The 17,963-nt window shown below is 35.7% G+C and overlaps 9 protein-coding genes across 15 annotated transcripts; 1 reads left to right on the forward strand and 8 right to left on the reverse strand.

Annotated features, from left to right (window-relative positions):
- Positions 1–55: 55 nt before the first annotated feature.
- LOC109581538 (transcription factor SFL2-like) lies at positions 56–4,026 on the reverse strand. The gene is made up of 7 exons (XM_019995737.1): positions 3,926–4,026; positions 3,834–3,878; positions 3,730–3,786; positions 3,508–3,613; positions 3,242–3,454; positions 1,997–2,575; positions 56–1,966 (listed from the first exon to the last, which is right to left on the reverse strand). The coding sequence occupies exons 1-7, from the start codon at positions 4,024–4,026 to the stop codon at positions 56–58; spliced, it is 3,012 nt and encodes a 1,003-aa protein (XP_019851296.1).
- Positions 4,027–4,238: 212 nt separating this feature from the next.
- LOC105312548 (heat shock 70 kDa protein 12A-like) lies at positions 4,239–6,367 on the forward strand. Its single transcript, XM_011405285.2, has 3 exons — positions 4,239–4,654; positions 4,707–4,934; positions 4,991–6,367. Exons 1-3 carry the CDS (start codon positions 4,256–4,258, stop codon positions 6,365–6,367), a joined length of 2,004 nt encoding a protein of 667 aa, XP_011403587.1. The 5' UTR covers positions 4,239–4,255.
- A 67-nt stretch (positions 6,368–6,434) lies between these two features.
- On the reverse strand, positions 6,435–8,666 carry LOC105312549 (FK506-binding protein 5-like). Of its 3 annotated transcripts, none has more exons than XM_019995755.1 (11): positions 8,360–8,666; positions 8,254–8,296; positions 8,116–8,208; positions 8,013–8,057; positions 7,930–7,968; positions 7,794–7,883; positions 7,665–7,748; positions 7,553–7,619; positions 7,028–7,285; positions 6,678–6,981; positions 6,435–6,632 (listed from the first exon to the last, which is right to left on the reverse strand). In XM_019995755.1, the coding sequence occupies exons 1-11, from the start codon at positions 8,640–8,642 to the stop codon at positions 6,460–6,462; spliced, it is 1,479 nt and encodes a 492-aa protein (XP_019851314.1). In that variant the 5' UTR covers positions 8,643–8,666; the 3' UTR covers positions 6,435–6,459. The 3 variants fall into 3 exon arrangements, with proteins under 3 accessions (XP_019851314.1, XP_019851313.1, XP_019851312.1); XM_019995754.1 differs by having other exon boundaries at positions 8,354–8,666; XM_019995753.1 differs by having other exon boundaries at positions 8,254–8,666.
- A 67-nt stretch (positions 8,667–8,733) lies between these two features.
- Positions 8,734–9,903, reverse strand: LOC109581551 (uncharacterized). Its single transcript, XM_019995764.1, has 7 exons — positions 9,808–9,903; positions 9,693–9,755; positions 9,592–9,633; positions 9,499–9,540; positions 9,273–9,456; positions 9,048–9,221; positions 8,734–9,001 (listed from the first exon to the last, which is right to left on the reverse strand). Exons 1-7 carry the CDS (start codon positions 9,858–9,860, stop codon positions 8,831–8,833), a joined length of 729 nt encoding a protein of 242 aa, XP_019851323.1. The 5' UTR covers positions 9,861–9,903; the 3' UTR covers positions 8,734–8,830.
- Positions 9,904–9,938: 35 nt separating this feature from the next.
- LOC109581549 (uncharacterized) lies at positions 9,939–14,442 on the reverse strand. Of its 2 annotated transcripts, none has more exons than XM_019995759.1 (6): positions 14,164–14,442; positions 14,058–14,117; positions 13,883–14,009; positions 13,605–13,835; positions 13,351–13,550; positions 9,939–10,131 (listed from the first exon to the last, which is right to left on the reverse strand). In XM_019995759.1, the coding sequence occupies exons 1-6, from the start codon at positions 14,298–14,300 to the stop codon at positions 9,993–9,995; spliced, it is 894 nt and encodes a 297-aa protein (XP_019851318.1). In that variant the 5' UTR covers positions 14,301–14,442; the 3' UTR covers positions 9,939–9,992. The 2 variants fall into 2 exon arrangements, with proteins under 2 accessions (XP_019851318.1, XP_019851319.1); XM_019995760.1 differs by lacking the exon at positions 9,939–10,131 and adding an exon at positions 13,035–13,159 and having other exon boundaries at positions 13,222–13,550.
- On the reverse strand, positions 10,139–11,143 carry LOC109581552 (uncharacterized). The gene is made up of 5 exons (XM_019995765.1): positions 11,029–11,143; positions 10,898–10,987; positions 10,688–10,841; positions 10,586–10,639; positions 10,139–10,542 (listed from the first exon to the last, which is right to left on the reverse strand). The coding sequence occupies exons 1-5, from the start codon at positions 11,106–11,108 to the stop codon at positions 10,297–10,299; spliced, it is 624 nt and encodes a 207-aa protein (XP_019851324.1). The 5' UTR covers positions 11,109–11,143; the 3' UTR covers positions 10,139–10,296.
- Positions 11,550–12,966, reverse strand: LOC109581550 (uncharacterized). Of its 2 annotated transcripts, none has more exons than XM_019995763.1 (7): positions 12,872–12,966; positions 12,769–12,825; positions 12,667–12,708; positions 12,571–12,612; positions 12,322–12,526; positions 11,816–12,004; positions 11,550–11,769 (listed from the first exon to the last, which is right to left on the reverse strand). In XM_019995763.1, exons 1-7 carry the CDS (start codon positions 12,943–12,945, stop codon positions 11,638–11,640), a joined length of 741 nt encoding a protein of 246 aa, XP_019851322.1. In that variant the 5' UTR covers positions 12,946–12,966; the 3' UTR covers positions 11,550–11,637. The 2 variants fall into 2 exon arrangements, with proteins under 2 accessions (XP_019851322.1, XP_019851320.1); XM_019995761.1 differs by having other exon boundaries at positions 12,769–12,831.
- Positions 14,443–14,449: 7 nt separating the features above from the next.
- Positions 14,450–15,791, reverse strand: LOC109581547 (uncharacterized). 3 transcript variants are annotated; one of them, XM_019995756.1, is made up of 7 exons: positions 15,565–15,791; positions 15,496–15,525; positions 15,413–15,445; positions 15,219–15,363; positions 14,965–15,174; positions 14,594–14,915; positions 14,450–14,545 (listed from the first exon to the last, which is right to left on the reverse strand). In XM_019995756.1, the coding sequence occupies exons 1-7, from the start codon at positions 15,753–15,755 to the stop codon at positions 14,514–14,516; spliced, it is 963 nt and encodes a 320-aa protein (XP_019851315.1). In that variant the 5' UTR covers positions 15,756–15,791; the 3' UTR covers positions 14,450–14,513. The 3 variants fall into 3 exon arrangements, with proteins under 3 accessions (XP_019851315.1, XP_019851316.1, XP_019851317.1); XM_019995757.1 differs by having other exon boundaries at positions 15,496–15,522; positions 15,565–15,790; XM_019995758.1 differs by having other exon boundaries at positions 14,453–14,553; positions 15,565–15,790.
- Positions 15,792–16,115: 324 nt separating this feature from the next.
- Positions 16,116–17,211, reverse strand: LOC109581541 (uncharacterized). The gene is made up of 5 exons (XM_019995740.1): positions 17,058–17,211; positions 16,935–17,009; positions 16,664–16,889; positions 16,418–16,597; positions 16,116–16,367 (listed from the first exon to the last, which is right to left on the reverse strand). Exons 1-5 carry the CDS (start codon positions 17,159–17,161, stop codon positions 16,200–16,202), a joined length of 753 nt encoding a protein of 250 aa, XP_019851299.1. The 5' UTR covers positions 17,162–17,211; the 3' UTR covers positions 16,116–16,199.
- Between the last annotated feature and the right edge of the window lie 752 nt (positions 17,212–17,963).

The raw sequence follows: 17,963 nt of genomic DNA on the forward strand, positions 1-17,963 counted from the left end.
AGTATTATTGTCCTATCAAACGGGCTTAAATAATTAATTACAAAATTTGTTTCAACTACTTTCTCTTTTGAAGTTTTTGCTCTCTTGTTACAGCTCCACCGCCACGTGATTCACACAGAACTACATCTCTTTTTCTTTTTTGTCTCAGATGTTCACGCTCTACTCTACTAACTGTTGGGTAGTCATACGTCGCACCAGATCTTAGTTTATGTTGTAAATCATCTTGTTGTTGACTAGCTTGTTGTACTATAAATTGAGTTGATGATACTGGTGATGTTTGACATGGATTAGGTGATACAGCAACTGGCGATTGTTCTTTAGTTGGTCTGTTAATATTAGTTGGTTTCCTTATTGTGGGCCCTGGTCTAAATGTAGCATCTATTTTGGTTGGCCTTAATCTTGGTGTCTCTGGCAGTTTATACTTGCTAGCTCTAGATCCAGAATTAGAGCAACCTTGTGGGCGGTCACCTTGAGGTAGAGGAATGCCACCATAGCCACCAACTCCTGGAGTTGCATAGTCATGAATTGGTGATCTGACAGGACCTTTATTAGATTTATGTGGCTTGTTTGGTAAAATGCTAGCATCTGTTGGTGATGGGCCTGTGGTATGACTTTTTAAATGATCTTTTACTGAAGCTACTGCTCTCATTGGTGTTTTGATACTTGAGGCTTGAGATGCCATTATGTCCTTTGTTTGTCTTGGACTGACCTTTTTGGGATATGTTGGTGGTGTGTAACTGCTACCTCTATCAGATACTTTACTCCTGCTGTTTGAATCTAAATTTAACCTGTTCCCCACAGTACTCCTTTGCTTGCTGATAGTAATAGCTGCTGGAGGATTGGTATTCTCTTTAGCATTTCTGTTTCCTGATACTGGCCTGCTTTTAAGTTTCAAACGATGACTGCTTGAAGTTGGTGTTATTTCACGTTTTGGATAAACCATTTCTTTGAATACTGCTGGTTTTTGAGGTGTTGTTCTTTGTGGTGTAACTTTTCTTCCATTCCCTTGCTTGTTGACGGGTACAGGACTCCATGAACGAATACCATTCCCTTTGTTGGTTTTATGTGATGATGATGATGGTCTACCAGCTCCAGTAGGAGGCAAACGATGACTGCTTGAAGTTGCTGCTGCTGTTCCAGTTTTTAGACTACCACCTGTTAATTTTTCTTTTGTCACTGCAGAAGGAGAATGAGGTTTACCTGATCTTTGTTTTGCAGAAGGACGGGACTCATTATACTTTGAAGTACTACCAGCTAGATTATTTATATTTTTAGTTTCTTTGTGAGGCCGAATCATACCAGCAGACTCACTAGTAGTGGGAGGTTTCGCTCCTTTTGAAGCCTCAGGTTTATATTCATATCCATGCCTTCTACTAGTGGTCTGAGCAGAGACTCCACTTGTAGTGTATCCTTCTCTTTTCATTCTATCTTGGGCATCTCCTGAACGGACAGAAGGATAGAAAGAATTGCTGCTACTAACAGAATAAGTTGACTGTTTTTGATGGCTAGCTCTTGCAGTTTGAACAGGAGATGATGACATGCTACCTGCCCTTTTCTCTATCATTTGAGTACTGCTACGTCCTTGTGATGCTGGTAGATATGCAACTAATGGTGGTGGTTGTTGTGATGAATATTGGGTATCTGGTACAGCTCGAGATGGAACTGAGTTTTGCTGCAGTTTGTGTTTATTTTGCTCTGTTGCAGCTAACTGTTGAAATGATGGAGCTACTTCTCTCCTGGATGATAATGAGGGAGGATTCTCCACTCTTTCATCAACCTTTGGTCTTTTATCTGGGCTGAGTGGCTCATTAAAAGATGGTGAGCGGTTTCTTCTTTGGCCTTTTGGTTTATGAGCTGGCTCTGTCGTAGAGTGAGAACTATGAGACTGGTGTTCATCAACATGATGATGAAGAATTGAAGGTTTTGTAGAAGGAGGAGGAGGAGGAGCAGAAACAGCAGGAGGAGGAGGAGGAGCAGAAACAGCAGGAGGAGGAGGAGGAGGGTGAGGATAACGAGGTGAACGAGTGCTTAAAGTTTGAGTTTTATTGACAGGAAGAGAAGGAGGGACAGGAGGAGCAGGAGCAGGTGGAAGAGAATAATGAGGTGCACGAGTGTTCAAAGTTTGAGTTTTAGTGACAGGAGGAGGAGCAAGAGGAACAGCAGGTGGAACAGCAGGAGGAGGAGGAGCAGGAGGAAGAACAGAATTAGAAGGTGAATGGATACTTAGAGTTTGAGTTTTAGTGACAGGAGGAGGAGATGGAGGAGCACGTTTTGATGATTCCAATTTTTTTCCAATTAAACCTTTGACAGCAACATGAAGATGATTCCCATAGAGAAGGACAGGACGATAATGAGTGATACTCAGTTTAGGATTTTTTTCAGCTTCTTCCTCGTCCCACGTTGCTCTGTTAGTGTCGTGAAGTCCTTCATTATAGTGAAGGGGAAGGTATATTACTGTTGGTGGGAGGAGTGTCAACATTGTATGGGTTTGGCGAACTGCTTTCTGAACATACTCTCCTAACTTGTTTCTGCTTTCATCAGTTAAACGATATCTTCCTGCAACTTGTAACAAAACCTATAATAAAGATTAAAATATCATTAAATAATAATAGAATATTAAAGCTCTTGGTCTTTGGCTGAATTCTCCGATAGTGATCTGATTTTTGAGCCACTTAAAAAATTTGTAAAAAATTCAAATTTGGTTAGAATCAGCTCAAACTTGCTACAGAACATAAAAACATGTATATGTATCAGAAAAAATTGTAAAAATAAAGAATTTTCTCCTTTTCATTTTTGGCAAAATTTGGCCCGAGACCCTGTGCTATAGTACAGGGACTTTGACCCAATTTTTGAGCAACTTTAAAAATTCATAAAAAATTCAAATTTCATCGGAATCTGCTCAAATTTGCTACACAACATAAGAACATATATATGTATTAGATAAAATTATAAAAATGGAGAATTCTCAAATTTTAATTTTTGGTGAAATTTGGCCCGAGACCCTGTGCTATAGTACAGGTACTTTGGGCCAATTTTTTTGAGCAATTTTAAAAATTTGCAAAAAATTCAAATTTTATTAGAATCAGCTCCAACTTGCTACACAACGTAAGAACATGTATATGCATCAGAAAATGTAATAAAAATGCAGATTTCTCTCCTAGTCATTTTTGGAGAAAATCGGCCAAAAACCATGTACATGTAATGATAATTAGTGCAATGTATTACTGTTCAAAAGACTTACATATTCAATTCTATCAGTTGCTAGTTCTGATTTTTTAATATGACATGAGCTGAGCAGTAGACCGTATGACTTATATTGCTCTTTCTGTTTTGAGTCACTGGACTCAGTGACAGCTGCTGGTCCTTCCTCCTCTTTTGGTGACATGCTTAAGAAACTAAGCAACTTTTCCCTGATGCTCTTTAGCACAATATCGAGACATTTTCTGTATGTAGCCTGTGAAATGATTATAAGAATTAATATCATAACAGTGCAATGATGATGTTTACCTCTAGTTTGCCTCCATTTTTTTTCAATACTTCATTTCTTTTTATTATTATTTTATGCCATTCATTATTTGCATTCAATTGTTGAGGTACAGCACTTGGAGGAGACCTAATAACATGAAATTATGTTCAATTTGTTGAGGAGCCATTTTAATGTGGTTTGTTGTTAAAATTGTTTTTAATTACAAATTTGTATTTAAAGAAAAGATCACTTCTCAAACTTACTTGGAATTTATTATTTCATTCAGAATCTTCTTCTGTAGCTTCAACCTTTCCAGTTTCCTACAGTGTATCATTATAATAATATAACTGATGCAACTTATAAGTACCTTTGTAGCTCTCTCTGCACTTGCTGTTCTTGCTTTCTTTCTTTCCTACACAATCAAAGTCAGTTTTAAGTTTGAAAAGATCACCAACTCACTCCATTGTCTCTCCTGCTAGTTCTGATCTTGTAGTTTCTGAGCCACACCTCACCTTCCCAACAGCACAATAGTATTCATGACCACAGCTCCTCCACAACATTTGGAGTTTCTCGGAAAACTAAATATCATAGCAGTTCTTGGAAAAGCAGGTGTCACTGGTTTTGATTTGTGGGTCAATTCCTAGAATCCATTTTGTAGTAATAACAATTCGTGAATATAATTAATTCTGCGTGAAGTAGGCGTGGCTAATATCGGCGAATTTTTATATGCACTTCGTCCGAGCTAAAATTTAATTTTTGCTTGTTCTTTGTCTCCAGCTCAAAGCCATCATGACTTCTATGCTTAGAAATAACAGAATCACAGCTCGCCAGATCTGTATCCTAGGTCGAGATAGTGGGAAGGAGCCATTTCTGACAGCAAAACCCGTTTCACAGAAACTGTCCTCTTACAGGACAACTAATGGAAATATTGCAGCAATAGATTTCGGCACTACTTCTGTCTCTCTCGCCTACACCACTTATGGCAGCAAAGATGTGAACACACTGCCCCTGGACCTGTCAAACATGGACACCAGGATCACGAATTGCATTCTGCTTGAGAAGAAGCCTGATGGCGGCTACAAGGTAGCTTCATTCGGCCATAATGCACGCGGAGTGTACAGCAAAGTCCGCAATAGGGAGAGCTATGTTTATTTCGAGAGAATCAAGATGTTAATGAAAAGAGAAAAGGTGAGACCTTAAATCTATTGCAGAAAATTAATTATTATTTAAATTTTTATAGAAAGTTATTGATCGCGAGTCTCCTGTAGAATCTTTTTCTGGAGCTAAGTTCTATCTCGTTGAAGTTGTTGCTTTCATTTTGCGATACTTGAAGGATTACTTTCTTGATCATCTCCGAAAGACAAAACCTTCTCCAATCTTGAAGGCAACTGATTTTGATTGGGTCATTACCGTACCTGCTATATGGGATCCTCGAGGAAAAAGAATGATGAGAGAAGCTGCTTACTTGGTAAGTATGAATAACTAATAATGAAAAGGGACAATTTTATTTTAATTTATTTATAGGCTGGGCTTTTAACAAGTGATCCTGGAATATCAACATTGACTCCGTACGGTGTCTCTCTCCTCCCATCCCCTCAAGAAACCAATGCAAATCATCTGACGCTGGCCCTTGAGCCGGAATGTGCTGCACTCTACAGTCAAACGATCACTGAAGTTGATGTCGCTAATGCAGACAATAAGGATTTTCCTCAGCCCAAAGGAGCGTACATGGTCCTTGACATAGGAGGAGGGACGGTGGATATCACGGCTCAAATTAAACAAGACGATGGGAGTTTTGAGGTCATTAACGTGCCGTCGGGAAACGACTGGGGAGGGACCAAAGTCAATGAACAATTTTCGAAATTGTTTCAAGAAATTGTCAACGATGAGAATTTTGAAAATTTTCTCAGCTCTGGTGATCACGAGAAGCGACAGATTGTTCTGAACGAGCTGCTGTATAGAGAATTTGAGCTCCAAAAGGTCACCTTTGGCGACTCGTATGATAAATTTGATCACAATGATGAGGTTGGAATCATCATACCACGCAGTATCGTTGATTTCTATGGATCTGAAGTGATAGAGAAAGGAGCAAAGAAATTCTCTGGAATAGAGTACGTTGATGACAGTGATTGTCTTTACATTGAGAGTGGTGTCGTTGAAGAGAGGCTGTTTGTTCCAGTCCTGGAGCACATTGCAAGCTGTGTCATGATTGCGATTGATAGCACCACTCAGGTGCATGGAGATATCGATACTTATTACTTTGTTGGTGGATTTGGTGGCAGCAAGTATCTCTACCAGTACCTCTGTGATGCCATCACAAAGAAGTACGGCTCCATCTCGCACATGATAGTACCCAAGAGTCCTAAACTAGCTATTGCTCAAGGAGCCGTGATTTGGAGGAGGAGTCCTGATAATATCACTGCTAGATGTATTGATGCCACTTATGGTATAGCTCTACAAATTCCTTTTGATCCAAAGGTTCATGATGATCAATACAAAGTCTACAATGAAGAGCAACAGCAGTTCAAGTGCAACAATATCTTTTCTGTGTTTCGTCAGCGAGGTGATGTTGTTAAATCAAGTGAAGCATATCTCATAGAAGGAATAGCTCCAGCTTACCAGAAAATGACAACCATGAAGTTTGATATCCTGTCTACTTTAGATAGAGGCGTCCAGTACACAAAAGATAAAGATGGAGAAGAAACAGCCACAAAGATTGGAGAGCTTGTCATTGATATACCTAACATAGGTGATCTTCAACGCTCTCAACGTTTGGTTGATGTCACTGTTGATTTCAGTGGTACTGAGATACATGCTAAAGCAAAGTACAGGGTCACTGGTGATGAGGTTGATGTTCTTTGCGATTTCTTATCTGTTGCTAAACCATTTCAAAGAAATTAAAACTAAATATATCATTAACTAACTATATAGTTATTTTTGCTGTGTGCATTTAAAATTAATTATTTTGGAAGTATATACTAAAGTTTAAGAATTCAAATCACTGTTTCTTTATTATAGTCTTGTGATTCATCATTTGTATCTTTATCGTCTTGCGATTCATCATTTGTATGTGATGTTTCTTCTGGATCAGCATGCACTGTTATTTCTGGAGACACTGATACTCCTTCATTAGTATCAGTATCAGTTTGTATCTCTTCTTCTTTTTCTGTCAGAGTAAACTGATAGCATCATAATGTGTGTAGTTACTAACCTTCCTCTGGTATTGGCTCAGTACAATTTCCTACTAGTCCTTTAGCAGCAATGTGTAACTGGTTGCCATATGTAAGAACAGGTCTATACCACAGCAACTGATCCCCTTCTTTTTTCTCATCCCATGTCTTTCTGTTTGTGTCACAAAGATCTTCATGGTAGCTATCACCCATTTCTTCTGAACCAACCACCAATGGGGGTATAAGAAACAGCATTTCTTGAGTTAGCTTTATTGATTTTTTGACATTTGTTGCTGCTTTTTCCTTCATCTCTCCTTCTAATTGGACAGCTACTTTTGTACAAGCCTAACAAGATCAATTTTATATTAACCTTGTCAATAAACTGCAGTACCTTTGTAATAGTATCTTCACTAAGCTCATCAGCTTTACTTTTATCACTATCATCTTCAGTTTTGTCATCAGGCAGTGAAGGGTGAAGTATTTTGTAAGCACTAAGAAGGAGACCATATGCTCCATATTGGTCTCTATCACCACTTGTTACAATTGCATTGCAACCTTCTCTCTCTACAACTGGTGCAGTCAGTAGTGTTTCAAGCTCCTTTTCTACCACATCATTTACCAATTGTTCAATAATGAGACGGTAAGTATCCTATAATTTAGAATGCATTCAATAATGTCAAACTGATTATTAGCCAGCCAACATACACTATGAAGCTTTAACCATAAGCCAATGTAGTATGAATGGTGTAGTATAATGTAGTATGAATGGTGTAGTATAATGTAGTATGAATGGTGTAGTATAATGTAGTATGAATGGTGTAGTATAACGTAGTATGAATGATGTAGTATAATGTAGTATGTTGCATAGTGTGTGTGTGTAGTGACTGATTTTCAAACTATCATTTTTCTCATGTACCTCTGCTTCAGAAAAGGTTCTCAGTTTCTTCAGTGCGTCGGTATAATCAGGAAGCTTTTTTTTATAACTACAATATTTGGTTGATAATTTAATCAATGTTTTATCGACTTACTTTTGTTTTAGCGTTTCCTTTTCACTTTTAAGTTCTTTAAGTTTAGCTTCTTTATCTTTTAATTCTTTTTTCAGCTCTATACGCCTTAACAATTTATTAATAAAGATCATATCAGTTAGTATTATTCACTTCTCGTATCTTTTCCTTTGTTCCTCTTCATATCTTTTCCTTTGTTCCTCTTCATATCTTTTCCTTTGTTCCTCTTTCTCGGCCTTTAGCCTAAACACACATTCTTAATGTACTTGCAGTCATTATAATCAATCACCTCTTTGTCTTTTCTTCTTTTTCCTTTTGTTGCTTACGCCTACAAAGAGAGTCTTAATGTAAATTCTGATAATTATTAATCACTTTAATATTTCTTCCTCCAATTGAGCATGCACCCTTTGGCCAACCCTGCAAATTAATATAATAAAGCAGCGAGTATTATTATGCATTTTAATAGTGAACTCACTGATATTCTATAAACATCTGCCCATTTGGTTGCCTTTGTTTTCTTTTCTCATGTACTTCCCCCTGGATTAGTTCTTCTAGTTCTTCTTGAGGCCTACTTAAATTTAAACTCTTTGTACTATGATCTATCTACACTCACTCATTTAGTGTTGATTCTTCAAAATCAGGATTTACTTTATCATCTGTAGAAATAGGTTTAATTCTCACTTTTGATTTGTTCTTTCCTTTTTTGTTCTTACTAATATCTTCTTGTGCTGTTCTACCATCCAAACCTCCATCCTGTTGATCCTGTGTCAAAAACAATACAACAGGAGACAGAATACAGGGAAATAATTGGCAGACAAATATTGTTGCATTCTTGAGTATCTTTTTAGCCAATTCTTTTTTCCTGCTTATTTCATGAACACTGCTTATTCCATGAACACTGCTTGTTTCATGAACTATTCTTCTTTCCTCCATCTCTAGCTCCTCTCTCCAGTTCAATGACCACCTCCTTTTACATGTGTTATTAGTATTCATGACATTCATGACTTCTTGGAATCGTGAGTATTAACTAAACATACACAGTTCCTGGAATTGTAGTGACTACAAGCAGAGTGCTAAGTATATGAATAGTAGATTTTATATCACAAAATACGGTACATCCATAAACTAGGAAAATAATAACTATAATTATGTAGCCCTAATAATGCATGCAAAATCAGTCCTATCAGGAGTTAAGTAGATGAAGAGGCTTTGTTTTTTGGAGGCTCTAGGACTTTCAGCCTATCCTTGAGCTCTCCTGTCCTCAAAAACGATTCATAATCAGCTGGATCAAGATTCAAAATGACTTCCATGACAAAATCAAAAACCTTTTCCTGTTTTCTATCAGGTTGGCTTCCCAGTACCTATACACATACATAAATACCATAAGATAATACTTGAATTATCTACTTTCTCCTTAATCTCTGCTTGATCAATCTTTGAAATCATCATCTTAAAGGCTCGGTGCAAATCTCTCTTTGCTTCAGAAAGTTGACCTTCTGTTGTCTTTGAAAGCTCAAGTGTTTCCATAAGGTCCTTCTTTATTGTATCAATGATCTCTCTTTTATTTGCATCAAAACTTTCCTACAAACAGGTATATATGGAACCAAATGCTTTTATTATCAACAGCTTTACCTGCACAATAGCAGCACATAACTGCCATACTTTAAATTTATCCACTGAAGAGAGATCTCTAGGCATGTTACGGAAAGCACTCTTGAAATGATTCTGATACAGCAGTATCACATCTTGATGTGTTTGATCACCAGGTGTAATGTCACCATACATCTTACGAGCATCACGAGAGGCACTGGTGTATCTACAGCGATTTCATTACTGATTACTCTAACCATTATCTCACCTCTCTTCTTCTTCAATGATTTGTTTTATATGAGCAATCTCTCTATTGTATTATTAGTAAAATAATAAATGATAACAAAACCTAAAAACTTACTCTTCCAACTGACTAATTTTTTTATCCAGTTTGTCACCTTCCCTGTCAATTACATATATGATTGAGATTTTAGTGAGACGACTTGAGACTAGTATCCTAACCTTGTCAATTCTTCCTCTTCTTTGCTTTGTTTGTTAGAAGTAGATCTATATCGTTCCTGTTCTCTATTGATGATAGCCAGCTGTACTGGTTATTTAAAGATATATATATTTGTACCTTCCACTGTTTTCCATCAATCTTACTCCAGGATTTTCATGCCTAGTCGCCATCTCCTCTGCAATTTCATAGATATCGCCGCCAATGAAGCCACACCCATGCACAGTCCCGTTAAATGGGCGTGGTTATGATTTAATTATCACGATATTAATTTTTTTAAAGTTAAAATCAAAAGGCAAAAAAATTCATAATAAGTCAGTTGCATTAGTATTCCCCACCAGTCCTCTAACTGCAACATTTAAATGGCCGACATTCAATTGATTACCATGCACCAATACTGGACGATAGTATATCAATGGTCGCCCTTTTTGTTCTTCATCCCATGTCTTCCTATTGGTGTCCTGTACATCATCCCATTGCCGTTGTGGTTGTATGAGGAGTAGAGGAGGTAGCAGTATTAGCATTGAGTGTGTTAGTTCAATTGAACTAGTCACATTTCTCATGATAACTCCTTCATTTAGATCTAAACCCAAACCTGAGACTGAGTTTTCAACACTTGGCAGTATTGCCTACAATAAGAATTGTAATTGAAAATCTAAGTTCCAAAATTACTTTTGGTTTCACTCTGGTTCTCTCATCCTTTCCAACAGCGCTCAACAAAAGTCCATATATTTTATACTGTTCTTTCTGGTTCACATTACTTTGTCCCTCTCCTTCAGAACAGCTAAGCAAGGGATTGATGTATTTCTCCATCATCTTTCCAATCATAATATCTGTAATCTTTTCATAAACTTCCTTTAACAGGAAAATATAATATTATGTGAAGATTTAATTTTACTTGAAATGTAGTTAGGTCTAACACAGTACTATACTGAGTCTTTCTGTCAGCTTTCTAAGTCAATGCCATCATAAGATGTTATGTGTAAACATTCATTTTTACTTGAGGGTCTGACTGTTCTCTCCTTTCCTTCAGCTCTTCAATTTCTTTATAATTACAATCAACTCTAGTCTCCTTCTCCGGATCAACTTTAAGTAAGATGCATGCTCTTTTCCTCAATTCTTTCTTCACTTCTTCCAATTCAGTAACTGTTTTTCTATATAATCATCAGTATCAAATTTAATGGATCAGTATTAAATTTAATTGACACACTTTTTTTTCCTAACAAGTTTTTGAAGACTATTTTTTGAGCTATCTTTTGATTTTTTTGGTTGGTCCTGATGTACCAGGAGAGGTTTTTCTCTATCAATAGAAGAATCTAAGATTAGATTTAGCTGTCTTACTCATGATCGTTTTCACATTCGTTTTTACAACACCACCAGTTTTTCAATCCACAAGTTATATCACAGCCATCATCACTCATCTTTCCTCGTCTCTCTCCTTCTCGCTTCTTCCTGCTGCTTTACGAATGGAGGGCGGGGGTAGAGCTAGTTATAAATTTTACGAGTTTATTTAACACATAATAAATAAAATTATTGAATTTCTAATTGTGTCCATTCAATTCCAAGAAGTGTTTTGATTCCTAGTACTACAATCTAAATCATTGCCAGCGACAAACAATTCCTAGAATTGAGCCTTTGAGTGATTTCATGAGAATCAGAAACTTCTAGAGTGGTGACACCTCAGTGACGATTCCAAGAATTGTTTTGATGCTGCAAAGACTAACGATATTCATCATTGGTTGTAAAAGTTCCTTGAAATACTCCTTTTTCCTGGAATTGAGCAGTTATTATGAATAACAGCTATCAAGGCGGAGCCAACAACACTTATGTAAATTTAAAATTTTAAATGATATAAACTTTAGTAATGAAAAAACTTCAGTAATGGAAAAACTAATCATGTAATATATTACAGTTGACACTAGATCTATGTAATATTTATATAGTTCAAGTTTATTGTCTGCGAAGAAGTTGGATTCTATCTTGAAGTTCTCCTGTAGCAATGAATGATGCATAATCAACTGGATCAAGAGTTTGGATCATAGTCCACACAAAATCAAACATCTCTTCTTGCTCTAGTGGAATCTAATATCAAGAATAAGATATACAGTATATTAATAAGTAATGATACCTTCTCCTTCACTTTTTGTTTCACTTTTTCTGCATTGAATTGTGAGATTATCATTTTAAAGGCACGAAAGATATCTCTTGTATTTTCGTCCAGTTTGCATTCTGAATCATTGAAATCTTTCTTAAATGAATCATCCATTCCTTTCTTCATTGTTGCAATAATATCATCCTTCATTGCATCAAAACACACCTATAAGTAAATACATGCAAGAGATTCTCAAAATTTCATTTTTGGCGAAATTTGGCCCACTACCCTGTACTATAATAGTACAGCCCAATTTTGAAGCAACTTTAGAATTCATAAAAAAATCCCAAATTTGATTGGAATCAGTTCAAACTTTGTATACAACATAAAAAACATGTATATGCATCAGAAAAAAATTATTAAAATTAAAAATTAAAAATTTCATTTTTGGCAAAATTTGGCCATGTACTAAAGCACAGGGACTTTGGCCCAATTTTGGAGAACTTAAAATCATCATTGTGTATTTCAATGATAACAAATACCTGAAATATGTGTCCACACATCTGCCATATTTCAAATTTATCCTTATCTTCAGGAGGCCGGTCTTTAGGATAGAGATCTTTAGGCATGTTACGGAAAGCACTCTTGAAATGATTCTGATACAGCAGTATCACGTCTTGATGTGTTTGATCACCAGGTGTAATGTCACCATACATCTTACGAGCATCACGAGAGGCACTGGTGTATCTACAGAATGGTAGCTATATTTAAATATTGATTATTATAACTACCTTTCTTCTTTGTTTTCTATTTCTTTCAATTCATTGATTTCCCTTCATTTATTTTGTCAATATTCAATTATAATTTAAAGTCATCTTATCACATACCTTTCTAACTGCATAACTTCCTGATTTAGCTTATTATACCGTCTATAATTATAAATTTAGAAATCAATTCATTTTAAGTATTAATTTTGGCTATGCAGCTACCTTTGTAGTCGCGTTTCCTCATTGCTGGTTTCATCATGGTCTGTCTGCAGTAAAGGACTGATTCTAACAATTATAGCAGTTACTGTTGGCTCTGTATACCTACCCAAAGGATTCGGCTGGTTGGTATCCACTACCTCCATATCCTTCAATTTGGAGAGCAACATCTTCTCCTTCCATCCTGTAGCTGCTCTATGTCTCTCAGCTAGCTAACGCCTATTGTCTACGCCCACTTAATTTTAAAATTATAATTATTATTTGTAAATTTTTATTCTAAAATAAAACACTACTGCTAGACTGTCTATTATTATATCAAGAGTAGATCTACTCTTGATTATATTATACTAAGGTAAGAATGGAGTCTCTTTTTTACACTTCATATTTGCTGCAGGATCTGAAATAGAATTGCAATAGATCATTACTTTTCTGCACTGAATAGTGTCATTAAAAGCTCACCAGTAAATGGCAGTTGTTGTGTTTCCTACTAGTCCTCTAACAGATACTTGCAATTGATTGCCATGGACCAAAACAGGACGATAATATATCAAATCAGTATCATCGTCACTGCACAATGATTCATCCCATGTCTTCCTATTGGTGTCCTGTACATCATCATGCTGCCATTGAGGTTGTATGAGGAGTAGAGGAGGTAGCAGTATTAGCATTGAGTGTGTTAGCTCTAAAGATGCATTGACAAATTCATCAACAATTTGTACACCTTTAACAAATTTATACTCTTGATTTGATCGAATTTTAGCTAACACTTGTTTTGCAAGATCTTTTTGCTAAAGTAATATCAAAAGTAGAGACACATGCACACAAAACCTTAAGTATTTTACCTTTTTTTCTTTTTTTGGATGAGGAACACTTTTAATGCAAGCACTAAGCAATAGACCATAGGCTCTGTAATAATCTTTCTGAATATGATCTTTTTTGATTACGTTTATCAATTTCCCATTAGATTCCTCCATTGGCTTGGTAACTACAGATTCCTCTGGTACCTCTACATAGCTTTGACAGTGAACTAGAACAAGCTCTAGCAAGCATCCAGTAACATTTTTGAATGAATCCTGTCAAACATGTCTTAATGAATCATACAACAGATTGTTAAACTTACTTCAAAATTTTTGACCGTGTATTTTTTAAGTAATTCATCCCTTTTTTTCCCAAGAGCTGTTGGATATTCTGGCTGAGGTATTCTTTCTTTTAACTCATCTGTCTCTTGTTTAAGCCTGGCAATTTTACTATGAAAAAATAATAAATTGTCCATCATAGTTGTGAACATCAATTACATCTCTTTCTCTTTAATGGCATTTCTAAGTTCAGCATTGTTATCAGAACTAGTCAAAAATCTAAAAAGGAACAAGACAAATGATATCTTTTCTCATACTTCATTACCTATAAATACAGTATGCACCAATGCCTATTGACAATGCAACAACAACAGGAGGAAATAGCAATAGGAGTAAGGGAAAAAGCATCAATATAATGAGAATACGAATCCAATAGCGATGAGAAACATTCATCCTTATCATTATTGTAGACTGTACACTCTAGAGGTAACACTGATCGATAGCAACTGCAGTGCAGTTCCTGCTAAACTTGTTACTGCCTATTATACACACTATACTTGATGGCTTTTCCAAGAATCAATGATCATGAATTTAATTATAAATCATTTTTTTTAAATTCTATTTTAGTTACTAAATTTATAACACTAAAACCATAATAATAATTATTATAATTGTTTAACTATGCTTTAATTTGCTGGTACCAGATACTGATGACCTAAAGTATAAGAATTAACATCAACACAAATAATCTTTACTTGTTTCCCTTTCTTTAACTATTGTAGTACTGTTGCCAACTAGTCCCCTAGTAGCAACACTCAACTGACTCAACTGGTTACCATACACCAATACTGGACGATAGTATATTAATGGTCGCCCTCTTTGTTCTTCATTCCAAGTCAATCTGTTAGTATCTTGTATAGCATCATCTTGGAGTAGTGGTTGTGTAATGAGTAGCGGGGGTAGTAAGGTTAGCATTGAACGAACTAAACTGAGACTGGGATCGATACATCTTGCTTCAATTTTAGATTTATGGCTTTGTAGATATAATGAATATCTTTTATCTATCTTTCTCAGTACCTATTATATTTACCAATGAATGAGATGCAATTGATATAAATCCACATACCATTTGTTTGTCAATTTTTCCTTCTGAAATTTGAGAGTCATGAGCACTTAGGAGTAATCCATAAGGACTGTAGAGTTGTTTTGAATTATTTCCTGATCCTTGATCACTTACAGCTAGGAGGCTATGGAGATGGTCTTCAGCCATACTAGTGAGTACTCTGATAGTAGTTTGAAAGTATTTGTTGGCTACTCCCTTATTCCTGTCAAGATCCTATGAGTCATAGTTCAGTGATGCACATGTGAAGTGGAGCTCACCTCTTGACTTATGAGTTGATCATCAGCTCCAATGACATGATTCCTTCTCCTTTTAAGTTCAGCAAAAGCATATGCCTCAGGTTGTAGCCATTTCTTTATATTTGTCTCAGACTTTGCCTTTTGTCTTTCCAGGTCTCTCTTCCTTCTATAAAAGTCATATGTGTACCAAGCAATATCAATATAATTAGTCTAACCTTGTCATTCGGTCAATTTCAAAACGAAGAGTGCTAATAATAGAATAGTGACATGATTGCATGCATATCTTATATTGCCTTACTTTATCCTTTGTCTTTCTTCTGCTAACCTACTTAGAGTGATACAATAAAAATGGTAATATAACTTATACCTTCTTTGATTCCATAGGTCATTAATTAAGTTCCATAGCCACCGACAACAGAAACATATTCCTTTATAAAGCAGGACTCCACATTTCTTGAATAGATGTAAGACAAAGCCTATTCCATGGATTAGTCTCTCTCCATAATAGATTACAGTCTCCCATAGCCCAGTTGACATCACTCCATTGTTTGGAGGCATTGGGCTATGGACTGATAACTCTATGTACCTTACTATAAATGATACCATAATACTACTACTATACCAGTAGTTTATGCAGAGTTCCAGGAATTAGGATTTTAATTATATTCATGAACATGTGTTACAGTAGGGATATGTTACACCTCTTGGTCTTTATTTCCAGGAAATCAAGGAATACTATTTTAAGGTGCATTATGAGTGATTCATCTTTAGTTTGCTAAGTAAACTCATAACCAGTTGGTGTACGCAATACTCAATTCCTGGAACTGAGTATTGGAAACAAATTCATGATCCCATAGTATAGTGGCATGTACATACCAGCTAGGATCACCATGTCTGCCCTTTTAAATCAATTGTACATACATTTCAATACAATTATTGAAAACTAACTGTAAGAAACAAGCCTTAAGTCATTGCTATAAAACTAGCTATAGCTACATAAGTTTATTGTTCTTGATCAAACATTATTTCTTGAGGCTGTCTTTTCCTTGGCTCTCGATCATTAATGAATGGTATGTAGTCATCAGGGTGAAGAGCCATTAGAATATCCATGACAATCTTAACTTCTTTCCTTCTTTGTTCTTTTTCTTCATCACTACTAGTATTAGTAATCTATTAAATGAAGCAGCATTTAAAGCAAATTTTACGCTAAACAAGCAAACCTCTTCTATGATGTCTTCTTGAACTTTTTCATCGGAACACTGGGCTTGTAAAAACATTTGAAATGCCCTCTGTAAATCATATGTTGTCTCATCCAGCTTTTTATGATCTTCAAGTACTGCATCTTGAACCTTTTCAAGCATCTTTTGTATAAGCTCTTTTCTGTTATCATCAAATGCATCCTTTACATGTTAAAATAATAATAATTATAATAATAGAATAATTATTATAATTCCTTTTTATTATACCTGCACATTTTGTGCACAGTCTTCCCACACTTCATATTTATCTTTGCTTGTTATTTTCTTTGGCATGTTACGTTGAGCACTCTTAAAGTGATTCTGATATGCTAGTGTCACATCTTGATGGGTGGTGTCCCCTGGGGTCATGTCTCCATACATCTTACGAGCATCACGGGAGGAGCTGGTCAATCTATCAACATGTTCCTTCTCTCCCTCTAACTTTTTAATACTCCTATAAATTATTTATTTGTAGAGGATATATATATATTTTAATTACTTTTTCACTTCAGAACGTTTGCAATCTAGCCCAGCTTTTTGTCTGTCCCAGTTTTTATTTTCTTCCTTGATTTTTCTACAGATACAAGAATTAAAATTTCAGTTTTATAACTAAATTTCTTACAAGTTCAATTCTTTAATTGTTTGGGTGTCTTCATTTAGCAAATATTCAGCTTCTTCTAGTTTCTTGAGAGCAGGATTTTCTTCTATGCTTCGACTTCGTATCATCGTACTTCTCGATATCACGGGAAATGGCCACGCCTACAATCATATTACCGTACGCGTCTTAATTTTCGAGGTGTATTAAATTTCGTTATTTTCGTGCTCACCTTAAATCCACGAAATTTAAAACACCTCTAATGCCATTCTATTGTATGTAGACTATGGCCAGAACACGAAAATTAGCTCACACGAATATTAACTTTTGAGCAAATTTCATTGAAAACACGAAATTTTGAACCCTCGAAAATTTGGACGTATACGGTATTCTACAAGGCCGCGCAGAATACAGATTATAGCATCGTCATAGCATAGATAGTCTAATACTCTAATATCTATTATCTATAATAGCATACACACTCTATAATCTATGATTATAGCAAGAGTGGATATTAGGCATTATAGGAACTAAGCTAACACCAATGATAATAGATATAAGCCTTTTGAAATTTTGTCAAATGAAAACTCAACTATAAATCCTAGACAATAGTAAGTACAGCAATCAAAGTTTGTCTGCTTTAAATTATTCTTCACTATTTTTTGCTTCAGTAAGGCTTGATTCAGCATTGCTTGTTGAATCTTCTTCCTTATTTTCTTCTGGTAATTTTTTTTTCTTTTCCTCTAGTAATTCTTCCTTATTTTCTTCTGGTGATTCTTCCTTATTTTTCTCTGGTAATTTTTCCTTCTTTTCGTCTAGTGATTCTTCCTTCTTTTCTTCTGGTGACTCTTCCTTCTTTTCTTCTGGTGACTCTTCCTTCTTTTCTTCTGGTGACTCTTCCTTCTTTTCTTCTGGTGACTCTTCCTTCTTTTC

This window comes from Amphimedon queenslandica, unplaced genomic scaffold (genome assembly GCF_000090795.2).
Source record: "Amphimedon queenslandica unplaced genomic scaffold, v1.1 AMPQUscaffold_13434, whole genome shotgun sequence".
Lineage (NCBI taxonomy): Eukaryota > Metazoa > Porifera > Demospongiae > Haplosclerida > Niphatidae > Amphimedon > Amphimedon queenslandica.

What these genes read in the sequence shown, in the direction of transcription:
- LOC109581538 (XM_019995737.1), bottom strand. Translation starts at nt 4,026, where the DNA reads ATGTTGTGGAGGAGCTGTGGTCATGAATACTATTGTGCTGTTGGGAAG. An exon ending in CTAGCAGGAGAGACAATGGA is followed by an intron (nt 3,879 to 3,925) that starts GTGAGTTGGTGA and finishes TTGATTGTGTAG; the next exon opens with GAAAGAAAGAAAGCAAGAAC. An exon ending in GTGCAGAGAGAGCTACAAAG is followed by an intron (nt 3,787 to 3,833) that starts GTACTTATAAGT and finishes GATACACTGTAG; the next exon opens with GAAACTGGAAAGGTTGAAGC.
- LOC105312548 (XM_011405285.2), top strand. Translation starts at nt 4,256, where the DNA reads ATGACTTCTATGCTTAGAAATAACAGAATCACAGCTCGCCAGATCTGT. An exon ending in TGTTAATGAAAAGAGAAAAG is followed by an intron (nt 4,655 to 4,706) that starts GTGAGACCTTAA and finishes AAATTTTTATAG; the next exon opens with AAAGTTATTGATCGCGAGTC. An exon ending in TGAGAGAAGCTGCTTACTTG is followed by an intron (nt 4,935 to 4,990) that starts GTAAGTATGAAT and finishes ATTTATTTATAG; the next exon opens with GCTGGGCTTTTAACAAGTGA.
- LOC105312549 (XM_019995753.1), bottom strand. Translation starts at nt 8,642, where the DNA reads ATGAATGTCATGAATACTAATAACACATGTAAAAGGAGGTGGTCATTG. An exon ending in AAAGAAGAAAAGACAAAGAG is followed by an intron (nt 7,884 to 7,929) that starts GTGATTGATTAT and finishes ATGTGTGTTTAG; the next exon opens with GCTAAAGGCCGAGAAAGAGG. An exon ending in TGAGCCAATACCAGAGGAAG is followed by an intron (nt 6,633 to 6,677) that starts GTTAGTAACTAC and finishes TTACTCTGACAG; the next exon opens with AAAAAGAAGAAGAGATACAA.
- LOC109581551 (XM_019995764.1), bottom strand. Translation starts at nt 9,860, where the DNA reads ATGGCGACTAGGCATGAAAATCCTGGAGTAAGATTGATGGAAAACAGT. An exon ending in GAAGAGGAAGAATTGACAAG is followed by an intron (nt 9,634 to 9,692) that starts GTTAGGATACTA and finishes TGTAATTGACAG; the next exon opens with GGAAGGTGACAAACTGGATA. An exon ending in TATGTGCTGCTATTGTGCAG is followed by an intron (nt 9,222 to 9,272) that starts GTAAAGCTGTTG and finishes ACCTGTTTGTAG; the next exon opens with GAAAGTTTTGATGCAAATAA.
- LOC109581552 (XM_019995765.1), bottom strand. Translation starts at nt 11,108, where the DNA reads ATGAGTGATGATGGCTGTGATATAACTTGTGGATTGAAAAACTGGTGG. An exon ending in GAGAACAGTCAGACCCTCAA is followed by an intron (nt 10,640 to 10,687) that starts GTAAAAATGAAT and finishes GCATTGACTTAG; the next exon opens with AAAGCTGACAGAAAGACTCA. An exon ending in TAGACCTAACTACATTTCAA is followed by an intron (nt 10,543 to 10,585) that starts GTAAAATTAAAT and finishes TTCCTGTTAAAG; the next exon opens with GAAGTTTATGAAAAGATTAC.
- LOC109581550 (XM_019995761.1), bottom strand. Translation starts at nt 12,945, where the DNA reads ATGGAAGGAGAAGATGTTGCTCTCCAAATTGAAGGATATGGAGGTAGT. An exon ending in GAGGAAACGCGACTACAAAG is followed by an intron (nt 12,709 to 12,768) that starts GTAGCTGCATAG and finishes TTATAATTATAG; the next exon opens with ACGGTATAATAAGCTAAATC. An exon ending in GAAGTTATGCAGTTAGAAAG is followed by an intron (nt 12,613 to 12,666) that starts GTATGTGATAAG and finishes AAATAAATGAAG; the next exon opens with GGAAATCAATGAATTGAAAG.
- LOC109581549 (XM_019995759.1), bottom strand. Translation starts at nt 14,300, where the DNA reads ATGATAAGGATGAATGTTTCTCATCGCTATTGGATTCGTATTCTCATT. An exon ending in ACACGGTCAAAAATTTTGAA is followed by an intron (nt 13,836 to 13,882) that starts GTAAGTTTAACA and finishes CATGTTTGACAG; the next exon opens with GATTCATTCAAAAATGTTAC. An exon ending in CAGGACACCAATAGGAAGAC is followed by an intron (nt 10,132 to 13,350) that starts ATGGGATGAATC and finishes CAATAGGAAGAC; the next exon opens with ATGGGATGAAGAACAAAAAG.
- LOC109581547 (XM_019995756.1), bottom strand. Translation starts at nt 15,755, where the DNA reads ATGCCTCCAAACAATGGAGTGATGTCAACTGGGCTATGGGAGACTGTA. An exon ending in GAAGAAAGACAAAGGATAAA is followed by an intron (nt 15,446 to 15,495) that starts GTAAGGCAATAT and finishes TTCTATTATTAG; the next exon opens with CACTCTTCGTTTTGAAATTG. An exon ending in AGTTAAAGAAAGGGAAACAA is followed by an intron (nt 14,546 to 14,593) that starts GTAAAGATTATT and finishes TTAGGTCATCAG; the next exon opens with TATCTGGTACCAGCAAATTA.
- LOC109581541 (XM_019995740.1), bottom strand. Translation starts at nt 17,161, where the DNA reads ATGATACGAAGTCGAAGCATAGAAGAAAATCCTGCTCTCAAGAAACTA. An exon ending in AAACGTTCTGAAGTGAAAAA is followed by an intron (nt 16,890 to 16,934) that starts GTAATTAAAATA and finishes AATAATTTATAG; the next exon opens with GAGTATTAAAAAGTTAGAGG. An exon ending in ACTGTGCACAAAATGTGCAG is followed by an intron (nt 16,598 to 16,663) that starts GTATAATAAAAA and finishes TAACATGTAAAG; the next exon opens with GATGCATTTGATGATAACAG.